Source organism: Dipodomys spectabilis, unplaced genomic scaffold, assembly GCF_019054845.1.
Source record: "Dipodomys spectabilis isolate Male_0828 unplaced genomic scaffold, ASM1905484v1 ptg000414l, whole genome shotgun sequence".
NCBI lineage: Eukaryota > Metazoa > Chordata > Mammalia > Rodentia > Heteromyidae > Dipodomys > Dipodomys spectabilis.
In genome coordinates this window covers 4,289,862-4,315,595 of record NW_024871091.1, presented here as the reverse complement: position 1 = coordinate 4,315,595, position 25,734 = coordinate 4,289,862, and the positions used below count along the sequence as shown (strand labels likewise).

Sequence of the window (25,734 nt, the reverse complement as noted above, 5' to 3'; positions counted from 1 at the left end):
GACCACATACAACTGGGGGACACATAAAAGAGATTTATTGGTTAATTTAGGATGCCTAATACACATGTAAACCCCAGTAAGCCAAAGCTGCCGAGGGAGTCTTGGTTAGAGAGTAAAATAAGAATCATGACCCGGGTTCGAATGGTCCAACTCTGACCAGCGCTGTGACTGACTTATTTCTCAACGTGGAAAAAAAAAAACCCCGAAAAGATCGAAACTATGTCTCCCCACCCCCTCACCTCCAGACGCTAGGCTGTGTACAGGGAAAACTTTTCTTTCTGGTGTCTTCCTTCTCACGCTACCCCTCTGCTTTCAGACGCATTTCTCTCCAACTCCTCTGTCTCCTCAAGCTGTTCCCCTGCTCTCATCTAAACCCCAAATCTGGGGAGGAAGGAAATCTGCAAGTTAGAAGACAAACTTAACTTTTTTGTTTTTCTTGCCTAACAGCTGTGACTTGCTTTGTGTGGCGTGGGGGGAGCTTTGTTTTCTCACGCTGTGGTGATTTGCTACACATCTCGAGAGGTTTGCCTACTAAGGTGTTGCAAAGTCGGGGTTCTTCCTCCCCAAAGAAGGAAATCTATCCAAATCAATCGAAATGGAATTTGCAATGGCCTGCTCAAGTCCTGTCCTGTTGTGCACAAAGTTGCTAGGCTCGTTCGGAAGGATGGGGGTCGGGGGAGGGGGGGATGTAGGACCTCAGCGCCTCGCTGAGCAGGGACACCCCCTTACAAACACGCACTCTGGGACGGGCCTGTCTGTTTCGGAAAGTGCTCCGCCGCGGCCGCCGGGGTTTTGGCCTAACTAAACCGCCTCTGGTGTGCCCCTTAACAAGCATTCCCCCCACCTTCTCACTTCTCGGTTGATGATCTAATTGAATTATGCCTTTTTGTTCCAGGGACTACAGAGCACGTGCTGGAGGCAATTAATTATCGGAATGTGACCGCATCCAAACGGACACTGGGTTCCGGGTAGGTCACCGGTGGCAACATCCTCCAGCCTTGTGTTCGAGATTCATCCACACAAAGCCAGCGTACTAGGTTCTCGCCCCGGTTCTGCAGTCCCATTCCGGAAGGGCCTCCCAAATTCCCAATTGCCCAAGGTCTTCCCTTAACAGGGCATTCGCCTGGACTCCCCAGAAAGTCTTGCAGTATCTCTGGCTGAACCAAGACTGGACAGCCGCCCCGAGTCGGTCTCTAAACCTCAAGAATCGCTCTCCCCTGGAAAATCTAAACTTTTTCAAATCAGTTACATGCCCGGAGGCGATGGGGTTTGATGGGAAGTGATGAGAGGTAGAGGTAGAAAAAAAAAAAGAAGGAAATAAAAGAGGAAGGGGGAAAAGAAAGAAAGCAAGCCTTCCTTTTTTTTTTTTTGAAACCTGACTTCAGGGAATTCATTTGCATAATTTAAGCATATTTGCTCTTCTCTGAAATATCCCCACCCCCTCCAAGAAACCCTCTGTTGAGCGACAATGAAACCATTCTTGGAGAGTCTATTTTTCAGTAGATGCAATAATTTAAGTCCGCAGTGAACTCACCTTCCAATCTGGGGTGAGAGCTCTGGATGTGAAGGGAGGTTTGGGGCGAACTTGATGGGCAGGGGTGATTAAGGTAAGATGTGGTACCGGCAGGGTTTTTCCCCCAGCAAACTGGCAAAGAAAGGTGAAGTGTTGGCCAGGCCAGGCAGATTGGGGGGCAGGAAGTGAAAGGCTGCAGTTATAAAGCTCTGCTTGAGGCGCTCTCTCCTGGCGCCTCTGAACTTGATCAGATGTTCTGTTTCCTACAGAGAGATGGCGGCCAGACTGTGAGCGTGCCTCAAGGCGTAGACTTTGGGGTTCTGCCCTGGTTAGGATTTGACAATTACAGCCATCTCTCTCTTTTTTTCCTCTCTCTCTCGGTCTTTTCTTCCCACTCTCACAGTCCGCATTCTTTGCAAGTGTCTTGCCCGACAAAACATGAGTGGATTTATAACCCTGTCTGAACCTGCTCATTTTGTCCAGAAAGACCTTGCACCAGAGGGTAGAGGAGGGAGGAGGAGACTCCAATACACGCCCCTGGAAAGTAACTACTTAAAGGGCAAGTAGTTCTGTAGGTCACTGCGCTTCTCAGGGTTGGAGTTACCAGAGAGCCAAGCCGGGGCCGTTCGCTTCCCTTCCCCCACTCCGCCACTTTGGCGTTTGAAAAATGTTGGGATTTCAAAGGTGATCAGTCCAGTGATCAGGAAACCACGTTGTTACTGTATGTCTAGTGTGTTGTGTGCGTGTTTTATGGACACAGGCTGTTTTGTGTATGCTTAGTGTTTGTTGTTCTATGAGGGCGTTTACCCTATTGTGTCTAGTTGCGTGCTTGTGTTTGTGTTGTGTGCAGTGCTGTTATTGTGTCGTTTGTGCTCATTGTTGTGTGCGTGTTCGTTGTGTTCCATGTAGGGTGCTATGTTTATGGTGTAGCGATCATGTTTCCTGCTGTGCGCTTAGATTGTGTTGTACGTGTCTGGTGTGTCACAGGGCGAATGGATAAGAGCCATTGCAACCGCCACTCTCAAACTAAAGGGGTAGACTAGAGCCAGACGGAAGTCTAGGAGACCTGCTCGAATTGTAATCGTTTCTCGTAGTTTGGGCCTCAGACGGCTGCCGCCAACTCTGGGCACGGGCAGCGAGCTGGCCCAGCCTGGATCCGGGATCTCAGGGCCATAGGGACTCGCAGGGGCGTGCGGGGTGGAAGCAGCGGCTGTGCCTGCAGTAGGGAACTGCTCTGCTCTCGCAAGGGTCTGCACTCTGATACTACCTAGGCAGCATATTCTCTAGGTGGCGGGACGGAGAAGACCCAAGCGGGGCGGGACAGTGAGGTGCCGTCGCAGTGAAGAGGATGTCGGGCAGTTTCTTTAGCCAAAGCGGGTCAAGATTGTGCGAGGGGTGCTTCGGACCCGCTTAGAGCCGGGACGAGGCCGTGGAGAAGCCCACCTTTGCCCTGCAGCTCGCTGCGTACAGCCTGGTCCCCTAGTTCCCTCCAGCATGGCAAAGCCCTGCAGAGCCCCACTCGCGGACTCACGGCAGCCGCTGCCTCACCTGCCAGGCGGCAGGCAGCTGCCCAATCAGCTGCGGTCGCTCCGTTGCGGCTGCCATGTTCTCAGCTCCGCGCTGCCAATCACTGAGTTGACAGCCAATGGGCGGTCGGGCCGGGGGTCAGGTGACCATAGGCCAGCTGGCTTCTCATTGGCGCGCGCCACCCGGCCTCCCGCTCGGTTTATGTGCGAGGAGTGAGTGATTGACTTTATCAGTCCAAGGACATACTCTAGAGGCGAAGAAGCTGATACTCGCAAGGCGAGCGGCTAGGTTCGAGCTTGCTTCCTACCCGCTGGCCACGATCTGCCTCCACCGCTTGGCGTAGTCCAGCTGGGAGGCCAAGTACCCTGGGAGCCTCCTGGTCCCGCGGTTCGGCGCTCTGGGGTAGAGGAGCAGTGCCCGGGACAGGATTGGCAAACCCCGCCCTCCGTTTATTATTTTCCTTATTTTCTTTGTGCGCTTCTGTGAGTTTGTTAAAGCAGATCTAGTCCCAGAGTCTTTTTCTCCTCCCTCCTCCTTTTCCCCCACCCTCCCCCCACTTCTTTTTCTTCCCCTCCTCCCTCCTATCCCCCCTGCAGGAGACTCTTCAGCGAAGGAAAGTTGCAGCTCGGTCTCGCCAAGGGGGTCTCCCGGCCGTATCCAACCGCCGCCATCCCTCTTCAACTACGGCACTTTGGAGATCTTCGCCGGAACCCTCCATCACTTCAGTTGAATTGTTTGCGCCCAGAAATCCCCATCTATGACGATGCTCCTGGACGGAGGCCCACAGTTTCCCGGGCTGGGAGTGGGCAGCTTTGGCGCGCCGCGCCACCACGAGATGCCCAACCGCGAGCCGGCGGGCATGGGGCTGAATCCCTTCGGGGATTCTCCCCACGCTGCGGCCGCTGCTGCAGCGGCCGCTGCCTTCAAGCTCAGCCCAGCCGCGGCTCACGATCTGTCTTCGGGCCAGAGCTCGGCTTTCACGCCGCAGGGTTCAGGCTACGCCAACGCCCTGAGCCACCATCACCACCACCATCACCATCATCACGCGAGCCAGGTGCCCACCTACGGCGGCTCGGCTTCCGCCGCCTTCAACTCCACGCGCGACTTTCTGTTCCGCCAGCGCGGCTCCGGGCTCAGCGAGGCCGCCTCGGGGGGCGGGCAGCATGGGCTGTTTGCCGGCTCGGCCAGCAGTCTGCATGCTCCAGCTGGTATTCCCGAGCCTCCGGGCTACTTGCTCTTTCCCGGGCTTCATGAGCAGGGCGCTGGTCACCCGTCGCCCACCGGGCACGTGGACAACAACCAAGTCCATCTGGGGCTGCGCGGGGAGCTATTCGGCCGCGCTGACCCGTACCGCCCGGTGGCCAGTCCGCGCACGGACCCCTATACAGCCGGCGCGCAGTTCCCCAACTACAGCCCCATGAACATGAACATGGGCATGAACGTGGCGGCGCACCACGGGCCGGGCGCCTTCTTCCGTTACATGCGGCAGCCCATCAAGCAGGAACTGTCCTGCAAGTGGATCGACGAAGCGCAGCTGAGCCGGCCCAAGAAGAGCTGCGATCGGACCTTCAGCACCATGCACGAATTGGTGACTCATGTCACCATGGAGCATGTGGGGGGCCCGGAGCAAAACAACCACGTCTGCTATTGGGAGGAGTGCCCCCGCGAGGGCAAGTCCTTCAAAGCGAAGTACAAACTGGTCAACCATATCCGAGTGCACACGGGCGAGAAGCCCTTCCCCTGCCCCTTCCCAGGCTGCGGGAAGATCTTTGCCCGCTCGGAGAACCTCAAGATCCACAAGAGGACTCACACAGGTAAGTGGCGGGGCGGGGGGAGAAGACGAGGGGGTGGGGGGAAGATAGGTGGGCATCCTGCCACAGGACGGACGTGGAAAGCGAGGGAGAGGGATGCAAGCGAGGGAACAGGCCAGCGCTCCGCTTGGGGCCGTTGGTAGAAGAAGCGCTGTCCGGCTATCTCCACCCCTCACCCTCCCCGCCCTGGGATTCTTCTCCCCCCCACCCCCCCTGCCCAGTTGTAACTTCCCGGGGCCGAGGGCTCCGTGGTCTCAGAAACTAATTGGAACCTTCTCGCGCCCTGGAACAAACTGGCGCCGCCTCTTTTTGTGTCCCTTTCTTGGTTGCTGTGCAGGGACTCCGAATGTGTTGGGAGCAGATTGCTTACAAGCGACTTAGCTCCCCTCTACAAGCACACATTTCGGGAAGGCAACCATAGAAATGCTAATGAAAACTAACTTTTGGCTACTTCCGCTCTTTTTTTACTCTTGATTGGCACATCTCCTAATTAAATGACGGCTACTTTTGTTGAAGTATTTTTATTTGGAGGTCCAGCTTCAGTTGAGTCCTCTGGGTGGAAAGCTAAAGTAGAAAAGGCACCACAGTTTTGTAGCGAGTCCCGACCCTGCTCGGGAAACTGTAGCCCCCCGGGTTTATAGGGGTTTTCTTTTTCCTTACATTAAATAGAACTACTCGGCCCATTAAATAGTGGGATTAGCAAACCCTCTACATTTGAAAGAGGCGAATTAAAAGGTACAAAGAAGGGAAAGTACTGAATCTTCCTGGCCCTGCCCATTGTCCCGCAGGGCTGGTTGTATTGCCTCGTTGGCTGCGGAATGTTCCAGTTTGGGGGAGCCGTGAGCCTAGTGGGGAGGAGCCACAACTTCGGGGAAACTTCCCCGAGGCTTGCAGCTTTCTGGTCCAGGGAGAACAAAGGGATAATCACGTTCGAAGCGGGCCCAGCCCCACCCCAGCACGGGACCACCGCTTCCCAGCCCAGAGGGCTCAAACAACACTCTTTTTCTCCAGTGAAAAGAGATGCCACCGCCTGCCCCAGTGGGCGCCGCTCCGCCTGGCACTCAGTCTTGGGCTGCTGGACTCTGGGAAGCTTCCAAGACCCTCACCGCTTTTCTCCCCCCCCCCCCTTTTTGTGCGTTTTTGCCTTTTGCAGGTGAGAAACCTTTCAAATGCGAATTTGAAGGTTGTGACAGACGCTTTGCCAACAGCAGCGACCGCAAGAAGCACATGCATGTGCACACCTCGGATAAGCCCTATATCTGCAAAGTGTGCGACAAGTCCTACACTCACCCCAGTTCCCTGCGCAAACACATGAAGGTAATTACCTCTTTATTAGCGGTCGGCGGTTTGTAAACACTCGACCCGACACCAGGCCGCGGAACGGAAGCGCCCGCGCTGCCAACCCTCTATCCTTCACGTTAAATCCGATTTGCTCCAGCGGTGACACCTTGGACCCATTTTGGGGGTGGGGGTGGGGTGGAGGAGAGGAGAGTTGGGAAGGGGGGGGGCGGAGAGATCGCGGGAGGAATAATCAATCAGTTATTTACTAGGAAGCTCAAGTCGAGCTCGCCAGGGGTTGAGGCTTCAGTGGCTGCTTCTTCCTGGCTCAGCTTGCGCTGGGAATGTAGAGTGACCGCGCCGAACCAGGGGGAGGGTCATTGATTTGCTCCCAGGCTCCTCATAAAACAATAGGGCGGAGGAGCACGATCTGATTTCCCACACATTGGTCTGGGATTTTCCCCGGCACCCAGGGCCCGAATGCCCCTCTTCTCTATACCTGCTTTCCCAAGCCGAAAACAGTCTTGGTGAAACCTGGGCCCCTAAAGAGTAACTGCTTATCCATTCCATGAATGGAAAAGCATGTTCTAAATAGCATGACCCAAAGGCAGCGAGTGCTTTGTTTTTATTATTATTATTATTTTTAATAGTGCCAGTCTTAGGACCAAACCTGGTGTGGACTGAAAATGCTGGGGGGTGGGGTAGGGTGGGGTGGTGGTGGTGGTGGTGGTGGAGAAGGATGTGGGTTCCAGACACCAGTAATGTAGAAATGTAAATGATCATCGTGTTTCTCTCTTTAAGTGGGTCACTGGGCGGTCTTGCTCTTACAGGGCTCAAAATTGGGCTCTTGTTTTTGCTTGCACATTGCCAGTTGGAATTATCTTCATTATAATATATACATGTTAATTTTAGGTTCATGAATCTCAAGGGTCAGATTCCTCCCCTGCTGCCAGTTCAGGCTATGAATCTTCCACTCCACCCGCTATAGCTTCTGCAAACAGTAAAGATACCACTAAAACCCCTTCTGCAGTTCAAACTAGCACCAGCCACAACCCTGGACTTCCTCCCAATTTTAACGAATGGTACGTCTGAGGACACCCAAAATGCATTTTCAAAAGAAAACTGAGACCAATCAGATGGAAATGGAGTTTGAAAGCAAGAGGCCATATAGAGGGCTACATGTTGTTCATTGCAATTGTCCAGGAAGGTTTGGGGCAAGATCCAAAAGTAGCCATGCCCTTTTCTCAGGATTAGAAAATATGTTTGGCATTCAAAGGATTTTTTTCAAACAAAATCTTTTCACTGCTTTTTCTGCCCTTCCTCTTGCTCTTTGTACACCCCATTCCGAAACTCCTTCAGTTCATTTTGACACTTGTCCTGTTTCTTGAGGAAGTTATAGAAGGCTTGGTGGTGGTGATGTTAAACTGATGGAAATTCTTCTTCGCCTTAGTGGTGATTGTTTAAACTCTCACAGTCTTAAACCATGCCAAAGTCCTGTTATGTCTTGAACTTTTCTTCAAAGCATTACACTTGTGAATGTATCTTTGTCTAATGGGGTCGAAACTGTTGTTCAGTAATTTTTCAGGCTGAGGATATGATGTGACTCTACACAGATTGTGACGTTTAGTATACAGTTGCCTTTTGTAATAACTTTTTTTTGTAAATACATATCCGTTGATGCCATATTTATCGTTTGTAATTTAATTATTGCTGCAAGTGCCGGGAACTGAACAATATTTATGGATAAATGTTTTCTAACAAATTCTGTACAGCTTTTGATTATAACTGCTTTAGCATTAAAATTTTATTGTTTTGAAAGAAGAACACAATTTACAATTTTTGAACCACTGACTTTTCTCTTGTTTTGTAACAGCCTCCCTCTCCAAAGAGGAGACGTGAGCATAATGAATTTTGTTTGTTGGTATTTATAACTCACTCAGATCCCTTTTTTAATTGTTAAATTATTTTTCTATTGCCGTAAAGATCCCTTACAGTGTCAGTTTCCATCTGGAAAGACCCTCCTTTCTTTATTTCTAGCTCAGATAGTTGTTTAACTGCGAGTTTAAATGTGTTTGTCCTGGATTTTCGGCATGCAAATCAAATATTACTGATCAATTCAGTTAGTGGCCATGACATCTCAATCTTGTACTTCAAAGACTGAGAAGCTGGATTTAATCATTCCTGCCCTACATATAGAAACATAAGGTAACCTAATTAGTTTTATGTCCCTTAGTTTTTTTTATTACCTTACATAGAAATGAAAATTGCGGCAGGATGCATGTCTGTTCTATCTAGAGATCACCCATATACCTATATATGTTTGTATCTATGACTTATCTAATCTGCCTACCAAATCTATCTCACTCTATTTTCAAAAGATAGCATATCTCTGGAACCGAGGTGGTGAGCGAGGCCAGTTGAGCAGTGCTTCTTTGTGGTTAAAGTGCTTCTTAAAAGTAACATAGTCCATTTAAATTTTGGAATGGCAAAGGCTGATTTGTTTGCTGTATATAGTTCAATTCATAATAATTACAATTATTCATAATATTTATATGGCTGTGTAATAATTGCAGCAGATCCAAAATCATACTGTGGAAAGAAAAAAAAACCATTTGCAAAACATGTTATTTTTAAAGTTCATTATTTGTAGGCAAAGATGTTAAGAGTATTGTTTCCATTAAAATCAATAACAATGAAAAATGGTTGTTTGCTTTTTGATAAAATGTTAACAATCCATTTAATCTTCAGTGAAGCAACTGTTTAGACAAACAGTTCTTTTTACAATGGTCCTTTGGAAAAGAAACTGATTACTATTGGGGTTTGAAGTGGGTTGAGTATTGAGACCTTTTTTTATTAAGATGCTGTTGGTTATTGAGATACCAATCTGCATGAATAACTGCAAGGTGGAGATAAGGAATTGTAAAGTATTTAGAAATGTGACCAATAGATTTAAGTATCTCTTGCTATTAAAAGGCGAATGCTCTGAGTTTTGGTGGCAGTCAATTTGGATGGATATGTATATATTCATTTTAAATTCTAGAATTTTGTTGACTATTCTTTTGAAGAAATAAAGTCTTGGCACATACTATTTATGTTACAAGATTTTCGTATTTTGGTGCCTGCTTTTTTTTTCCTCTTTAAATAACTCCAACTAAAAATTGAAATGCTTAGAGAATTTACGAAGATTAAAAGGAACTCTGATTTCCTGCATACAATTGAAGTAATCTGTTTCATTATCTACTGATCTTTGTCAACAGATAATTATTGACAGTTTCTAATTGTAAACTGCTTTGGAGGCATTTTTTTTTGTTAGCAAAGAATGGTGTCTTTTGCACTTTACTCCACCAATATCCAAGCCTGAATGTCATGAACTGGGGTTGGGATGATGATACAATTGATTACACAAATGGTTATAGAAATTGGGATATGGAGCAGGTAACCTGGCCAGTCTATCACTCCCTCTCAGACATTGCAGCCTTGACCTTGACATTGAAGCTGCTAGATCAGATTCTTTTTTTTCAGGACTCTTCCTTCACTTCGAATCGGAGACCATTTTAAATGCTCAGCAAGTTTTCAGTAAGGGTATATTCCTAATAGTGGCTTTAAATGTGTGCCACTGCAAAATTTAAATCATGTGCGTTTCTTTTAACATATGAAATGAACTCAGACAATTTACTGCTTTTGCCAGGAGTTCCCTACTCTAGCTACAACCCAAGTGACCCTTAAATGAGTGGGGTGCAAGATTGACTCAGAAACTTGCGTGCCCCAATTAAAAACGTTGAAAATTTTCATTGTTTCTTAGTTGCTGGAAATTATCAAAAATTGTACAGGAGAGCATTGTGAGTGTCCCAAGAGAAGATGCCAATTAAATACCAATAATGATACGCAGTATCAAGAAATTCTAAGTGTTTTGCCCTTCAGGATTACTTGTAATTTGGGTACAATACATTCCCTAAAATTATGTTCTATGCTCTTGTCACTTTTGACCAAGAAAACGATTGATTTGGGTTAAAAAATTCACAGATTTTCTTTTTACATTATTTGTCTGTGGGAGTGCATCTTTACACTCTTGAATTTTCAATAAATAACAAGCAATTTTCCCCTAGTCATAAATGTGAAGCTCCGAGCCCAGGTTGGGCTCGTAATAATCTACTCTTTATTTTCCTTTCTGCACCTGGTAGAACCTTTGTTGAGGTCCATTATGATTATTTTTTTTTCAAAATGGGTGATTTTGCATTAATTTCTAGTGTTAGGTGGAAAAAAGGGAGGTAGCTGTTCAGGTACAGACATAAGTCAGGTCCAGACATAAGTGTGGTCGTCATCGTGTTTGGAAGAGAGGGGAGATGAGCCAGAGACTTAATATTCACAAAGCCTTCCAGGAAAGTTGGGATGTTTTCCTCCACTTCTCTCCTTTCCCCCCTTCTTCCTTCTGGATCTGGATCTCTCTCTCTCTCTCTCTCTCTCTCTCTCTCTTTCTCTCACTCTGTGTGTGTGTGTGTGTGTGTGTGTGTGTGTGCGCGCGCGCGCGCTCACGCGCGTGTGTGGGTGTGTGTATATCTGTCTCTTTCCTCTTTCGCGTGTGGTTTTGTGCCTCTTCTCATTTCTGATAAAACAAACCAGAAAAATCCTAAGGTGATGTTAAATGTGTAAGTTTCTGAAAGAATGTCACCAGCGAGTATCTCCTGAAGAGGGAGTTCTTGTGTTCTTGTCCCTAGCTGGCTCACATGTCCATTTTGGCTTTTGGCCTGGGCCGTAGCCAGGGATGTCTGAAGTCGAGAGTCTGGTATGACTGTCTTCAGGTTGTTTGTTGGTCTCTGTCCACACACAAAATTCTCGTAACTCCCGGCTGATATTCGGGTGTGGGGAGGAACCTCATTTCCTGAGGTCAATTCTCTCGTGGTTTCTGAGCGCTGACCCTTTGACCTCCACCTACAGGGCCCTGGGCGGCTTTAAGCCCGCGGTCGCCAGGGCTCCAAGGACGCTTCGCGCCCCATCGCCTCCCGGCCTCATTAGGCTCGCGGGTCTGCAAAGCAGGAATCAGCCACTGCCTAATCCGGACCTGGGGTCAATATGAGCCCAAACAATGGTGAGCTCCGAAGGCCAGAGTTTAGCGATAGCCCCAAACTAAGTGTAGGATTCATTTTCCTAAAGCGATGGGGAGGGGGAGGGGGGGAATGGGGGCAAGAGCGGAAGGGTAGTGCTGGGGTGCCCAAAGGCCGATCGCCGCCAGTCTTGGGCTTCTGAGAGTGTCCTGTCTGTACGCCCTCGGTTGTTTTTCCCAGCTCTGGGAATAAAGGGGGGTAGGAAGGCCTGGGGTCTGGTTGGAGCCCGAGGGCCGACCCAAAGGAGGCCGCCCCCACGCCAGGAACGGGCTTTGAAGTGGGTTTTTAGCGCGCACGTGTGAGAGCCAGGCCAGAGCCTGAGCGGGGACCCGCTGGGAGAAAAGAGGAGGCTCCGGCCCTGGCCGCAACCCCTCCCCTACTCCCCGTGGCTCCAGCCTTTTCAAGCCGCGGCTGTAAGGCTCCCCACCCCGCCCCCCATGGCCGTCCCGCGCAGGCGCACTGCAGGCCGCCGTCGAGTCGAAGTTCGCTACGAGGGGGTGGGGGGAAAGAGGAGAAAGAGGCTTGAGTTTGCCAGATCTGATCGGCATCTCCGACTGAGCGGAAAGGGAGGGGACGATAGAACTGAGATGTGGGAAAGAGGGTTGGTTTTGGGGCGGCTCTCCGGTAGGGAACATGGCGGCCGGATACGAACCCCCGCGTAGCCCAAGGGGGGGAAAAATAGCAACACAGACTCTGAGCTGCCTGAATGGTGGCAGCGTGTAAATTCCCTTGTTATTCTTCAGCCTGCACGCCTGGCCACTGAGTGTCGATCGTGGCAGTCGAATGCAAACTTGTTTAAAATAAATCAAAGCAAAGGAAGCCCAGAAGCTTTTTCAGGGTATTGTCGAGAAGTTGGCATATCTTCTGGCGGTTTGGCTTTCCCACCAGACTTAGACACAAAATGCACTAAAAGTCGCCTCACCTTCCTGATCCAACCAACTTCAAACCTTTCCCTTTCGGCTCTTTGGGATAGGGCCTGCCATTTCGAGTTGTGGGCTCGTGTCGGGATTCCCAGCACTTTTTAAGAGTGAGTGGACACTTGCCACGCAACTGCAGAGCTGTGAGGAGGGGGACATAAGCACCAAACGAAATACCCAGGCTGACCAGCAGATAGGAGTTATCGGAAGGAAAGTCGAACCCCGCCCGTTGTCCAGATGCCGTTTTCTATACATCTCATTTAAACGTGATCCTGTGGAAATCGGCATTGTCGTAGCTTTTGTGTGCCTTCACACAAAAGCTGTTGGTCTTAAATTCGAGGGTGGGGGTGGGTAGAAAAGAGCCACAATCCCGAAAACTTTCATTCAACTTTGCTTAACCGTCTTAAAGCTCACTTGTGAAAGAACCCGTAGTAGCTCTGGAGCACTGAGTCTGTGCTTCCTGCCCTGGAGATGGACCACGAATGCCCCTTCCGTCGTGTCTTTTCGTTAGTGAAGAGAGATTTAAAACTACAGGTTATTGCCATTCTCCACCTCCAGCTCGGGCAAAGCAGCGGCACGTACTCATCCAGGTTGCTTCCGAATGGAGGCCAACTTCCAAGGCAAAGGAATATTCTGGGCTTGTCTAGAATCAATTATTTGTCTCCACAAGGTGTGGGGAAGTTCCAAAGGGCCACCTTCAGAAGGGCCCCAGGTGGGTGGGCAGGTCATTAGCAAGAGTGACCCTCATCTGGGAGAAATCTACAAAACAGTGCCTTTATCTGCAGAGAACAATTGATGGGGATGTCTCCCCTCCTTTTCACTGCACAAAGAAGACGGCTTTGGAGCAAGAATTTGGACTATGCATTTAAGTTGGGCTTTGCATTGGAAGCCCCTGGGCAATTAAAATAAGCATGCCCAATAGTATTTTCACTTCTCTTTTCTTATGTGTGATTTCTGCAAGTCAAAGGAGTTGGAGGCTTTTCAGCAATTTGGAAACTTGTTTTGAAATGGCCACCAAACCGATTTTTCTTTTCTTTCTTCTGGGCAAAATTTCCTTCCCAGGCTTACTCACTCCTGCAGTGGAATAGTGTATTGACTTTCTCTGCACCCCGCCCCCATCAAAAGAAGCAAATGGATGTCTGCTATATACCTTACTTTTCCCTATTGTAGTTTGCACTCCGAGGTTTGAGCTGTTTTCCGGTTAAATCTCTGAATACCAAATGTGTTCAAAAGGAGAAAAAAAAAAACAAAACATTTGTTACACTAGAAAAGCTTTAGCCGTTGCTTACACTCAAGGGTTTGTGTCTTTAAGAACCACACAGCCCGGTTTCTCTCTTAAGTTAACTTTAAAATCAAACTAAGAAGCACTCAGTGTTTCCCTTGGATACCTCCAGTGTTCTGTGGGTCACTTGAAAGGGTAAAAACTGGTTGATTTTCATAAAAGTTAGCTATGTGTATAGAATTTCTACAAAATTAGGCAAGTGCTAAATTGGCAGCACTATTATATTTGTTGGAATGATAGCCCCAAAGGGCATACTACTTTTTCTCACTGGAGTTTCGTTTGTCTCATAACTATTGGACCATTTAGCTTGAAATACTTAAGTTTTCAGGAAGTACCCAAAGAGAGGAGTGTGTCATCAGGCTTCTTGGACTGTTGTTACTTTTGACCTAGGACAATAAATTCTTAGAAAATGAGAGGCCCTTCTGCTTCCAAATATCTATTTAAACGTCAAGAAAATGACTCAATTCTTTTTTAAAAATCGAACAAACTAGGCAACTATATGTATTTTTAATCTGGTCACAGTTCAACCTGTTTATCAATCCGATGTCTAGAGAGAAATGTAAGCTTTATAGCAGCTATAAAAATACCTTTCACCAGATGGCAGGTTTATAACGTTTGATCTCTAATAGGGTATATATAACATCTAGGGTGCTTTATAAAACTACAACCTATGTAAAGACCGTTTAAACTTCAGGTGCTAACAACATAAAAGAAAATCCCATCTTGTTTTATTATAAACTAGCCACTTAAAAATAAAATGTCCAAGAAACATTTTATAACATTTTTTTCTATAAGAAAATATGACCTGTTTTGACCTATCTGCAGTTCACCTTTTGTTTTTTTGCCAGTGTTGTCCTGCTTGGTATCCGGGACAGGGACAGTCTGTAATTCCTGATGAAGAACTTGACACTGACGTTGGTATGCAGCAACCAGCCCTCCATAACACTACCTATCCTAAATGCAGGGCTAATGCCCAACCTACTGTGCAAGAAATGATTTACTGATGAGGTTTCAAAGAAAACCACATCAATTTGGATGTCTGTTACCTTTGAAGTGATCATTTTTAAGAGTAGTGGCTTCTTCCCTAGATATGAAAAGACTATTTTCTTCTTTGGGTGTATTTCATTCTGTGTTGAGCAATCATTTGTGAGATGGAAAAGCAAAAAAAGCTTCCCCCCTCCCTTCTCCGATTTAGGATTTCTAAGTGGGAACATGAAGTCTGGCCAAATTCATAATCCAATATGCATCATCTGTTGCCAGTCTTTTTCAAATCTCTGCATTCCACATGGAAACAGGAATACTTGTTAATTTGATGTTTGTGCTCAAAGGCAATACCCAGGATCCCTACTATTGTAGTTTGACATAAATAAAGGCATTTAACTTATTTCTGTGATTTTTGTTTTATTGGAGGGACAACTATAGCTCCTAAATAACCTTGAGGAGCCTGTTGAATTAATACAATTTGTAGGTTGTTCACATTATTTATGGTATAGATGCCTTTTCAGGGAGCAACCAACTTGGGGAAAAACCCAGTAAACAAACCCCAAGAAACTATTTGGACCTCCCAGTTCTCCCCACCCATCCAGGAGCTCAAGGTCAAATGCTGGAGAGGTCAGGCAGGAATTCACAAGCATGGACCATTGGAGTGATTTGAAGGAACCTAAAGACAGGAGTTTGTATGATAAAAGAGTATTTGAGTATTGCTGTTAAGTGATTTAAACAAAGCAGATACCACTGAAAATCTCAAAAGGTGGCATTCAGAGGGGATATTACAACCTTATAGGGGTATTATTCTCAAGTTCTGAAGTGATCTTGTCACTGTGACCCATGACTTAGCAATAGTTAGAGAATAATGGGATGTAGGAGTTACGAGACGTCATTTCATTAATTAGCTCTAGTGTTAGACAAGATGAGTCATTAATTGATTTTATAAAAAGCAGACACAACTGAAGATAATCTCAAAAGGTGGTAATCAGAGGGGATGTTACCTTATATGTATATTACTCACAAGTCCCCCTCCCAAGTGGTCTTTGTGACCCATGGCTTAATAATAGCTACAGAAGTATGGAATGTAGGTGTTAAAACACAGTTGTTACTAGTTAACTGTAGCGTTGGAAAAATGAAGACACTTGAAGAAATATTTCAAAGTCCACATAACATTCCTTATTTTCAACTTAACATCTGTACTGTAATGCAATCAGTGAATGGCCATCATTCTATTTATTTGACATGATTATGTCATAATAAATATTGTAAAATTGCAGTTGGGTACAGTACATTCTATCAGATCTTAGATCTAGAGTTCTAAAATTTCTGTCAAATAGACTGATTTTCAGTTTTTAACTGGTGAAGGGAAAGGCTTTTCTCCCACTGATTTATTTCAGTTGCATCAAGAAGGAAAAAAACCAGTCAAGAAAGTTGGATTCTTTGACCCTCAGCTTTTTAACTCTTTAAAAAAATGTCCCGCCGGGCGCCGGTGGCTCATGCCTGTAATCCTAGCTACTCAGGAGTCTGAGATCTGAGGATCGCTGTTCAAAGCCAGCCCGAGCGCAGGAAAGTCTCCAATAAACCACTAAAAAACCGGAAGTGGTGCTGTGGCTCAAGCGGTAGAGTGCTCGCCTTGAGCTGAATTGCTGAGGGATAGTGCCCAAGCCCAGAGTTCAAGCCTCAGGACCGACAAAACAATAACAACAAATGTCCCATAACAATGTGGATAGACTTTTTTCTTTGCTTTATTTTTCTTTAAAAGAATAAACAGTGCTCTTTCAAATAGGCAACAGAGAATTATAATGATATGGCAGAAAAAAAAAACACCTTGGTAAAGTAAGATACAAAGTTATGTGTGAGCCAGTCACACTGTGGTTATAAAACCACTTAGGGTTGTTTTAAGGCCTAAACAAGAAAATGTCCATAAACAGCCTGTCACGGAGCAAATTTGACTTCCTTCTTTTTCACCTTGCAGGTACTTGTTGTTTTGCTGCTTTTGAGTAGTTTCTTTTCTTTTCTTTCTTGTTTTTTTTTTGGGGGGGGGGGGTCCGGTCGTGGGGCCTGAACTCGGCCTGAGCGCTGTCCCTCAGCTCTTCAGCTCAAGGCTAGTGCTCTACCACTTGAACCATAGCACCACTTCCGGCTTTTTTTCTTTTTGCTTATGTGGTGCTGAGGAATCGAACCCAGGGCCTCAGGCATGCAAGGTAAGCGCTCTACCACTGAGCCACCTTCCCAGCCCCTCTTTCTTGTTTTTGTGCATGCCAATGTTGGGGTTTGAATTCAGGGCCTGGGCTTTGTCCCTGAGTTTCTTTGAACAAGGCTCTATCAGTTGAGCCACTACTGCACTTCTGGCTTTTTTGGTGATTCATTGGAGATAAGTGTCTCACAGACTTTCCTGCCCAGGCTAGCTTCAAACCACAACCCTCAGATCTCAGCATCCTGAGTAGCTAGGAAGGAGTACAGGTGTGAGCCACCAAAGCCCAGCTTAGTTTTCTATTTTTAATTGGGAATAATTTTATTAAAACATATGGTTTGTATTGGTGTCTAGTTTTCTGATAATACAAATTTGGAGCATCTAAGAAATACATAATTACTAGGACAACCATGTAGTTTTATGAACAAAGCTATGAATATTTAAACACATATGTTATTAAATGATTGTTTTTCATTATCTTCCAATGAATTCACTTAGTCTTAGATAAAAATAAAAGTTATGTACTTAAAATCTGTAAACATGGCTCTTCAATGATTTTTTTTTTTGGTGTGTGCTGGTCATGGGGCTTGAACTCAGGGCCTGAGCACTGTCCTTGAGCTCTTTTGCTCAAGGGTAGCACTGTGCCACTTAAGCCATAGCTCCACTGCTAGCTTTTTGGTGGTTAATTAAAGACAATGTCTCACAGACTTTCCTGTCCAGACTGACTTTAAGCCATGTTCTTCAGAACTCAGCCTCCTGAGTAGGTAAGAGTTACATACAAGCTGTGAGCCACCAGCACCAAGCTCCTGCTTTGTTGTACTTGTCTTAAGAGAATGTCCATTTTAATTTTTTTTAAGAACCTGTTCTTAGAAAATTCATGGATAAAAAATATTATTGCCAACAATTTTCCTGTGTGTCTCCAGTCAACAATAGAAAGCTATTTGTGGTGCAAATAAAAAAAATCATTGTAGCACCTTGCTATCAATCTAGGGCCTAGAGATTGTTTATAAATGATTCACTAATGTTGCCCAGTCAGAATTCACAGGGAAAAACTAGACTTAAATCTTCGCAGCTAGTCATTTACAGAGTATGTAATTTGCTGGCCAGTAAGTATCATTCCTTTGAAGACCTCACTCCTTTACCAAAAAGTGATTATTTAACCACATTGAAGTGTGACATCTGATTGGCTGTGTTGATAATCAAAAACAGAGATGTTTCGTTAACTTCTGACCAAAGACACATTGAATAATGACATTCAGTTAAACAACATCAGTGATTTCAATTGACTCGTCAATCGCCAGTATGTAGCTGCCATCATGTTTTACTTTGCTAACAAGCTGATATCCCTCATCTGATGCCAACAACTCAGGTCCTTCAAACACATGACATGTTTGATAAAGAAATCTTTTCAAAATCATTATGCACTTCAGCATTTGTCTTTTTTCTAGTGTAGCAGCTGGGCATCTGTTCCATCATACCTCTACTCCTTGATCATTTCAGAGCCTTCCATGATTTTTGAGCTTGATTTGCTGTTATCTCAAAAGATGGGAAAATGAACCTTCTTCCATTCATTGTTCATTGTTGAACACTAGAAGACAATCTGTATATCTAAGGCACTCTATTTCACTTTGTGAAAGAGACTAAAAGGAAGCATTTTCACAAAGACCAACTGATTAGAAATACTGTGAGCAAAATTTTGTAGGGGGAAGGAGGGAACATTGAGTCTAGCAACACATTAAGGATATCTTTTTTATTGTTGTCTTTGCTATGGGTTTTGGCAACTTCACATCATTTTCACAATGCCATAAAAGCTTTAAAAATTTACAGGATCTCTTTTCTCTTGAAATACAATGTCCTCTGGTTCAACTGGTAAAAATGGATGCAATTCATTCTTGAGGGACTTCCACTTAACTGTATAATTTACTTATATGAATAAAACTGAGGAAGTATTCATCTCCGGTTTGCAAGTGTCTGAGTTGTATGCTTCTGGCTCTATTAGATTCCTTTTAATTGAATATTGACTAATTGCATAATAAAAAACAATTTTAGCACTGAATTTAAGCCCTAAGGCTGTGGTTAACAGTCTGATCACTTAGTATAAGAGAATAGTTGGAATATGCCTACTTGAATATCAGAATGAAGAACAATAACCAATTGTGTATTTGAAAAGAGGAACAAAAGTCTAGAAAGACATTTGAATTAGAAATAAGCCTGTGCTTTTTCTATGACACCAATATTAAATTACAAAATAAATTATAATTGATCAACACCAAAGTTTGATATGCAAGTCATATTTTCTGAATTCTATGGTTATGTCTAAGTATTATAAATTGAACGTTCATTTACAGTGTAAATATGTTAATTAAAATCAAATCATTCTGAAAAGGTAATTGTGCATTTGTTTCTAATTTGCACTCATTTCTTTAAATGTATGCCTTCAGGCATTTTTGTTAGGTTGGGGGAAGGTTCACCCTGTAGCCTGCATTAATTGAAACTTCCTTGGCTACACACTTGGAGCAGGAAAGGACCAGTGCTGTGTACAAACACATATACAGGGGTTTAGATTAAAAGCACATATTGAAAGTAGTCTGGTATTCAAAACTAAATTCTAGTAGAATCAGGAAAGAAGCTTTCTTAGCCAAAGCAAACAATAAGAGCTATTTTGATGTTAGAAATGTATTGCAATTGCTATGTTAAGTGTGTATTGAATAACCAATATTTGTGTCTGATTTTTATCCTACTTTCTTTTGCTTTTGTCTTTTTTGCTGTTGTTGCCTAAAATGTGCTCCCACCTCAGTGTGCTGAGTGCTAAGACTACAGGGGCATGCTACTATCCCCAAGCGAATTATGGCTGATTTGTAAATGTATCATCTACAATAAAAGAGATGGGCATTCTCACTGATCCTGAAGTTAATCTTTGCTCTTTTTTTATGTCATTTCATGGACTTTTCTCTCTCTTTTTTTAATTGTGAAAATGCTGTACAGAGTTTTCTCTCTCTTCTATGGATAATTCAAGCCCCAATCTGAGGACTAGTCCCAGGAACTTCTTTAAACTTTGAAGAAAGTCTCAAGGGTTTTGGTACATTTCTCTTTTATTCCACCAGGCATTCCAAAACTCAGAGAATAATTATTTCTAATTAAAACCAAAAGATTGCCTGACATCTCTCTCTCTCCTCTTTCTTCTCCTCCCCACTTTGTGCCCTGTCCCTGTGCTTCTTTTGCTCAAAGCTAGCACTCTACCATTTGAGCCATGGCACCACTTCTGCCTTTTTCTAAGTAGCTTATCGGAAATAAGTAGTTTATTGCAGGTAACAGTCTCATAGACCTTCCTGCCCAGGCTGGCTTTGAACTGCCATCTTCACATCTCAGGCTCTTGAGTAGTTAGGATTACAGGAGTGAGCCACCAGCACTCTGAGAGATTCTAATCACTTTTCTCTAATCACTTACCTCTAATTAGTTACCAAAATGCCAGAAGTGGGACTGTGGCTCCAGTAGCCTTGAGCATAAAAAAACAAAGACAGCCAGGTGTTGATGGCTCATGTCTGTAATCCTAGCTACTCAAGAGGCTGAGATCTGAAGATCAAGGTTCAAAGCCAGCCTGGGCAGGAAAATCCCTTATCTCCAATTAACTACTAGAAACATGGAAGTGGAGCTGTGGCTAGCACACTAGCCTTGAACAAAATAGTTCAAGGACAGTACCCAAGTCCTGAGTTCAAGCCCTGTGACTGGAAAACACAAAACAAAACAAAACCAAAAAACAAAGACAGCACTCAGCCTGCTGGGGTTGAGTTAACTGGGTGCTAAAGAAAATATAAAGTTTGGCCAGGCGCTGGAGGCTCACGCCTGTAATCCTAGGTTCTCAGGAGGCTGAGTAGCTACTAAGGATTGCGGTTCAAAGACAGTCCAGGCAGGAAAGTCTGAGAGACTCTTATCTCCAAAAAACCACCAGAAAACCCAGAGTGGCTCTGTGGCTCAAGTGGTAGAGCGCTAGCCTTGAGCTGAAGAGCTGAGGGACAGCACCTAGGCCCAGAGTTCAAGCCCCATGACCGACAAAAAACAAATACAGTTTGTACCTACTATGTGTTTCACTTCACACCATCTCCACTAATAAATGAGTGCTGAACGAATACCTCAGTTTTTTTTTTTGTAATTTAAGTATTTTTACAGTTTTCTGATGGTCATAAGTTAGGTTGACATGTGTGGGCTATAGCTGTGGGTCACCTGTATGAAAATTTCCCAGAATGAGGCTAGATAAACCAAATCAAATTTCTCCCTGCCAAGACCTGAGTTTCTTTCTTTCAGATAATTGTTCCAAATGATTCAATGTATATGAAAACATTGGAACTACTATTTTAGAGGAAATGACAATGATAAAAAATCCTGCAGCTCTTTAGATAGGTTGGTACAACCTATCCACTTGTTCACTGGTGATATTTTTAGACTATGTCAAAATGTCCTGCTCAATTAATAAACTTTAAGATGATTTCTTTTTTGAAATATTTTTCCCAATTGTGGACAATCGCCTCATTTCTCTTGACTTAATTTTGCCAGTGTGACTTGCTAACTAGTCAGAGATTCATAAATGTAGATCGAGGAACAAATTGGTATCTACAAGCAGGGGGTAGAATCCTCAGCATGTGTTTGTTTGATTTAACATTTAACTTAAATGCAAAACCTAAGCCTTTGTGTATTTCTGATCATTTCCCATTCATTATGCCAAAAGTCCTCCTCCAGGTTTCTGCAGCTTTCTGTGTCAATGATCATGGCATATTAAAAATGGTAACATTATAAATGCTGTGCTGTCTTAACAAATTCTAGCACTTCCTGAATCAGAAAATCATGCCCTGGCTTTTTCTATAATGAGTAAGAACAATAATTCTTTCACTTTTCTGTTTCCATTAGACAGACATTACAACAGCTCTAGCTAGAAGAAAAAGCAAAATTTAAACTTAATTTGTTTTGAGCTTTATGAGTGCTAAAGCGTTCTTTCCCCCATTCTATATAAAAAAAAAAAATACCTGTTCAAATATAGCAAGCACAGATCCTTCATTTCGAAGCAGTGCAGTGCTTTCTGCTAAGTCTTTTCAATTCCAACTAATAATGACTTTTTGTCCCAAAATTCCCTTTTCAAATTTTAGCTTACTTTCAACTCACCATTTTATTTCCCTGCAGAGCCAGTGATAATTAAGGGTTCCCTGTTTAACTTCTCAGAAAACTTTATTCCATTCTTTTCTATTTAAAAAAAAATTAACTCACAATGTAATCAGATAATGGTATCAACAGTGTTTGATGACCCAATTTCAGAAGCCAAAGGCATGCACACCTTGCCTCTCTTTCTCCAGCTGTCTTGACTAAATAGGCAAAGTAATTGTGTATCTCTTTCTTAATCTTTGTGGAGTTTAGGTGGAACCAAGAGGAGCTTGAAAATTACAGAGTGGGGGCTGGGGATGTGGCTTAGTGGAAGACCTCAAATAAGCATGCACGAGGCCTTGAGTTCAGAAACAAATTGTACTGTGCCTGAAATTAAGCTTCTGATTTAAGATGTTAAGTGCAGGTAGAAATGGAACAAATGGACATATATGTTAGTATTTGTTAAGCAGGGCCTCTGTGGGAAGGGGCTGTAGCTCACAGGTAGAAGACACAGGCAGGAGACTATAGGTCCATCTTCAACCCAACCCCCCCTTCACCCCCCTCCCCTGCAAAAAAAGAAGTCGGCCTTTGTAAAGCAAAAATCTCTTTTCAGAACCACACCCCTCCTCCTGATCTCTCTGTTTTGCTTTGTAAAGCTCACTCTTATCTCAGTTTAAAGTACTGGTTTTCAAGTCTGAAGTAAACCAACCAAACCTACCCCAGTTAGATAACGAGGAAAATAATGGAAGAGTGAAGGAAGGGTATTATTAGCAATCAATTATGTTTTGTGTCCACCGTACTCCCCCCCCCCCCCAAAAAAAAGCAACTGTATCTTTGACATTGGGTGTTTTTTTTTTTTTCATTTTTGTTTGAGCCTTAAGCAATGATTTTTTTTTCATTCCGCAAACTGTATGCTCAGCCCTGTGTTTGTATATTTGTCTCATCTGCTCTCAAAACAGGCACATTTCCTTTAAACAGCACGCTAATTTCTATCATGCTGCTTCTATCTTGAGGACAAAATAAGACAATGTTTACGTAAATGCTGTTTGCAGAAAAGAATTGTACAAAATCAGAAAGAAAGCCCTATTTAGTCTGTGGCTTCTGGCTTTTTTAGCACGTAAAAAAGTTACCATTTCCTGAGAAAATTTTGAGTGCATTATTTACTTAAATGTCGTTTGCTAAATCCAGCTCATCTAGTATGATTGACTCAACTGGTTACATGTTCAGTTGTGTGGATCCCAATTGCAGACGAATTCTGTAAATCTAACAATTTCTTATACCCTTTTTAGTACAGATTTTGGAGTTTTTCATTGTCAAATTTTCTACTAAAAGTTCCAAAACAATTTTTTGTGTGTGTGCCCTTACTACAGTTTGAACTCAGGACCCAGGCGCTGTCCATTTTCCTCTTTTACTGACTGCTAGTGCCCTACCACTTGAGCCACATCTCCAGTTTTTGCTTTTTTTTGTGGTTAATTAGACAAGAGTATCATGGACTCATGCTTAGTCTGGCTTCCAATCATGATCTTCAGATCTCAGCCTCCTGAGTAGCTAAGATTACAGGCATGAGCAAAAGGCACCCAGCTCAAAACAATTTTTAATGCAGCAAACAATGAAATAAATATAGTACATTTGCAATAAATTATAATGTCTGTTGCTTTACTCCAACCTGATATTAAGGAGGATGTAAATATGACAAACCAGAATTTTTTTTAAGTAGTTTTGGTATTATTTCCACATTCTTAACTACTAAGAGATGTAGATGAAAAGTCAACTTCATAGACCGGGCTTTGTAATTTTGTCCCCTGGATTCTGGAGTGGATTAGAATGGTAGGTGGGTAGGTAATTGCTAATATTGTAAACTGGCCCCCTTCTTACTGGAACTGTCTTCAAGTAGTTTTCATTGGCAGTTTGTGAACTTCCCCAGATTTTTAAAGACTTTCTTTGTGGTTCCATAAAATGCAATTTCCTTTGTCTTTTCAGTTCCTTTTCGGCAGTTTTCAGAATAGGGCTTAAAAGTAAGATAAAAGACCTGATACTTTCCATCCGAAAAAGTTGAAATGACAGGTTTCACTAATTAAAGTGTAACAATACAAAGATTAGCCTTTCAGTGAGGTTTGTATCCAATTGACACAGTATTTTCCAAAAGTCTTAACTCAGAACATATTGGAGTACAACATCTTTAAAATATAAATATTCACACATGGATTTGATTATAACATGCACACCAAACAGAGGCACAGTACAGTAGGGCTTCCAGAATGCAGTAAAATCAGAGAACTTCCCGTTTGAGTGCAAATGTTTTGGTGCTAGGCATTTTACCTCCTAACAGGAAAGACTTTAGGGAGAGTTGCAGGAACTTACTCTGGAGACAGGGCCTATGTTAATCATGAATGAGGAAGCTTCTTAAGATCCCCTGGTATCAGAGAAGGCAGTAGCACATATGTGCTTTTAATGCCTGAATTTCCGTCCCTCCAGAGAAGAGCACATAGTCAACCCTGTATTAATAAAGTCATATTCCTTTGTTGTGGTTTCAATACCCCCAATGCATGTGCTCAATGCATTATTGGGACATTAATAATCTTAAGAGACCAAATACTTGCAGCTCTTGAAAGACATTTGATGTGAACCTTTGTTATTAGGGTGGGGGTAGTGGATGGGAAGAGAGGGGCTCTAGGATAAAATTTATACCAATAGTAACTCAATCAAACTTCTGCAGGTATAAAAATAACCAACGTGCTTTAGAAAATCCAGCTGGAGGAAAGTTGGTGGGAAAGGTCAGGGAGTAAGTAGGAGAAAAAAAGATTCATGCTTGTATCAGGTTTCAAAAAATTTTAATAGAGACGTATAAATATTTTAAAATTAACGCTTAGCTCTTCATTAAAAAAAACACATGTGGCTCAAACCTGTAATCTTAGCTACTCAGGAGGCTGAGATCTGAGGATCATGGTTCAAAGCCAACCCCTACAGGAAAGTCCATGAGACATTAATCTCCACTGAACTACCAAAACAACAACAGCAACAAAAACCAAACCAAACCAAAACAGCAAAAACAAAAATATAGAATTGGAGTTGTGGTTCAAATAGTAGAGTACTAGCCTGGAGCAAAGGAAGCTCAGGGACAGAACCCAGGCCCTGAATTCAAGTCCTACAGTTGGCACACATGTGCGTGCATGAGTGCTTGTGCACATGTATGCACACACATACAGAAATACACAAACATACAAATACATGCAATTCAATTCTCTCTTTTCCAAGCTTCTAGATTTGGTCCAGGTTTGAATACAAGTTAAATATTTCTTATTTTCCACACAATTCTGCTTTTAAAAAGTGATTACCATGGGCAGGGAAGGTAGCTCAGTGGTAGAGTGCTTGCCTTGCATGCATGAGGCCCTGGGTTAATTCCTCAGCACCACATAAGGAGAAAAAGCTGGAAGTGGCGTTGTGGCTCAAAGTGGTAGAGCACTAGCCTTGAGCTGAAGAGCTGAGGGACAGTGCCCAGGCCCAGAGTTCAGGTCTCACAACCGGAAAAAAAAAAAAAAAAGAATTCTCGGGCTGGGAAGGTGGCTCAGTGGTAGAGCGCTTGCCTTGCATGTATGAGGCCCTGGGTTTGATTCCTCAGCACCACATAAACAGAAAAGCTGGAAGTGGTGCTGTGGCTCAAGTGGTAGAGTGCTGGCCTTGAGCTGAAGAGCTGAGGGACAGCGCCCAGGCCCAGAGTTCAAGCCTTACCGCACACAGACAACAAAAAGTGATGACCAGGGCTGAAGATATCCCAATTAACACTTGGTCATTTCTGTTTTCATATTTGTTTTGTTATTTTGTGGTTCTAAGGACCAAAGCCAGGCGTTATACACATGCCAGGCAGGCAAACACTTTACACTGAGCTATATTTCCAGCTCCTAATTTCAATATATTTATCTTAGGCATTATTGAATCTGAGTGTCTGAACCAGGAAGAAACATATTTTAGTATATTTGAATCGTGAGGACATGT

The 25,734-nt window shown here is 43.9% G+C and overlaps 1 protein-coding gene across 2 annotated transcripts; it reads left to right on the top strand.

Moving 5' to 3' along the window:
• The first annotated feature begins 3,632 nt into the window (after positions 1 to 3,632).
• Zic3 (Zic family member 3) lies at positions 3,633 to 14,810 on the top strand. 2 transcript variants are annotated; one of them, XM_042667599.1, is made up of 3 exons: positions 3,633 to 4,854; positions 6,005 to 6,168; positions 14,279 to 14,810. In XM_042667599.1, exons 1-3 carry the CDS (start codon positions 3,798 to 3,800, stop codon positions 14,432 to 14,434), a joined length of 1,377 nt encoding a protein of 458 aa, XP_042523533.1. In that variant the 5' UTR covers positions 3,633 to 3,797; the 3' UTR covers positions 14,435 to 14,810. The 2 variants fall into 2 exon arrangements, with proteins under 2 accessions (XP_042523533.1, XP_042523532.1); XM_042667598.1 differs by lacking the exon at positions 14,279 to 14,810 and adding an exon at positions 7,042 to 7,221 and having other exon boundaries at positions 3,798 to 4,854.
• The last annotated feature ends 10,924 nt before the right edge of the window (positions 14,811 to 25,734 follow it).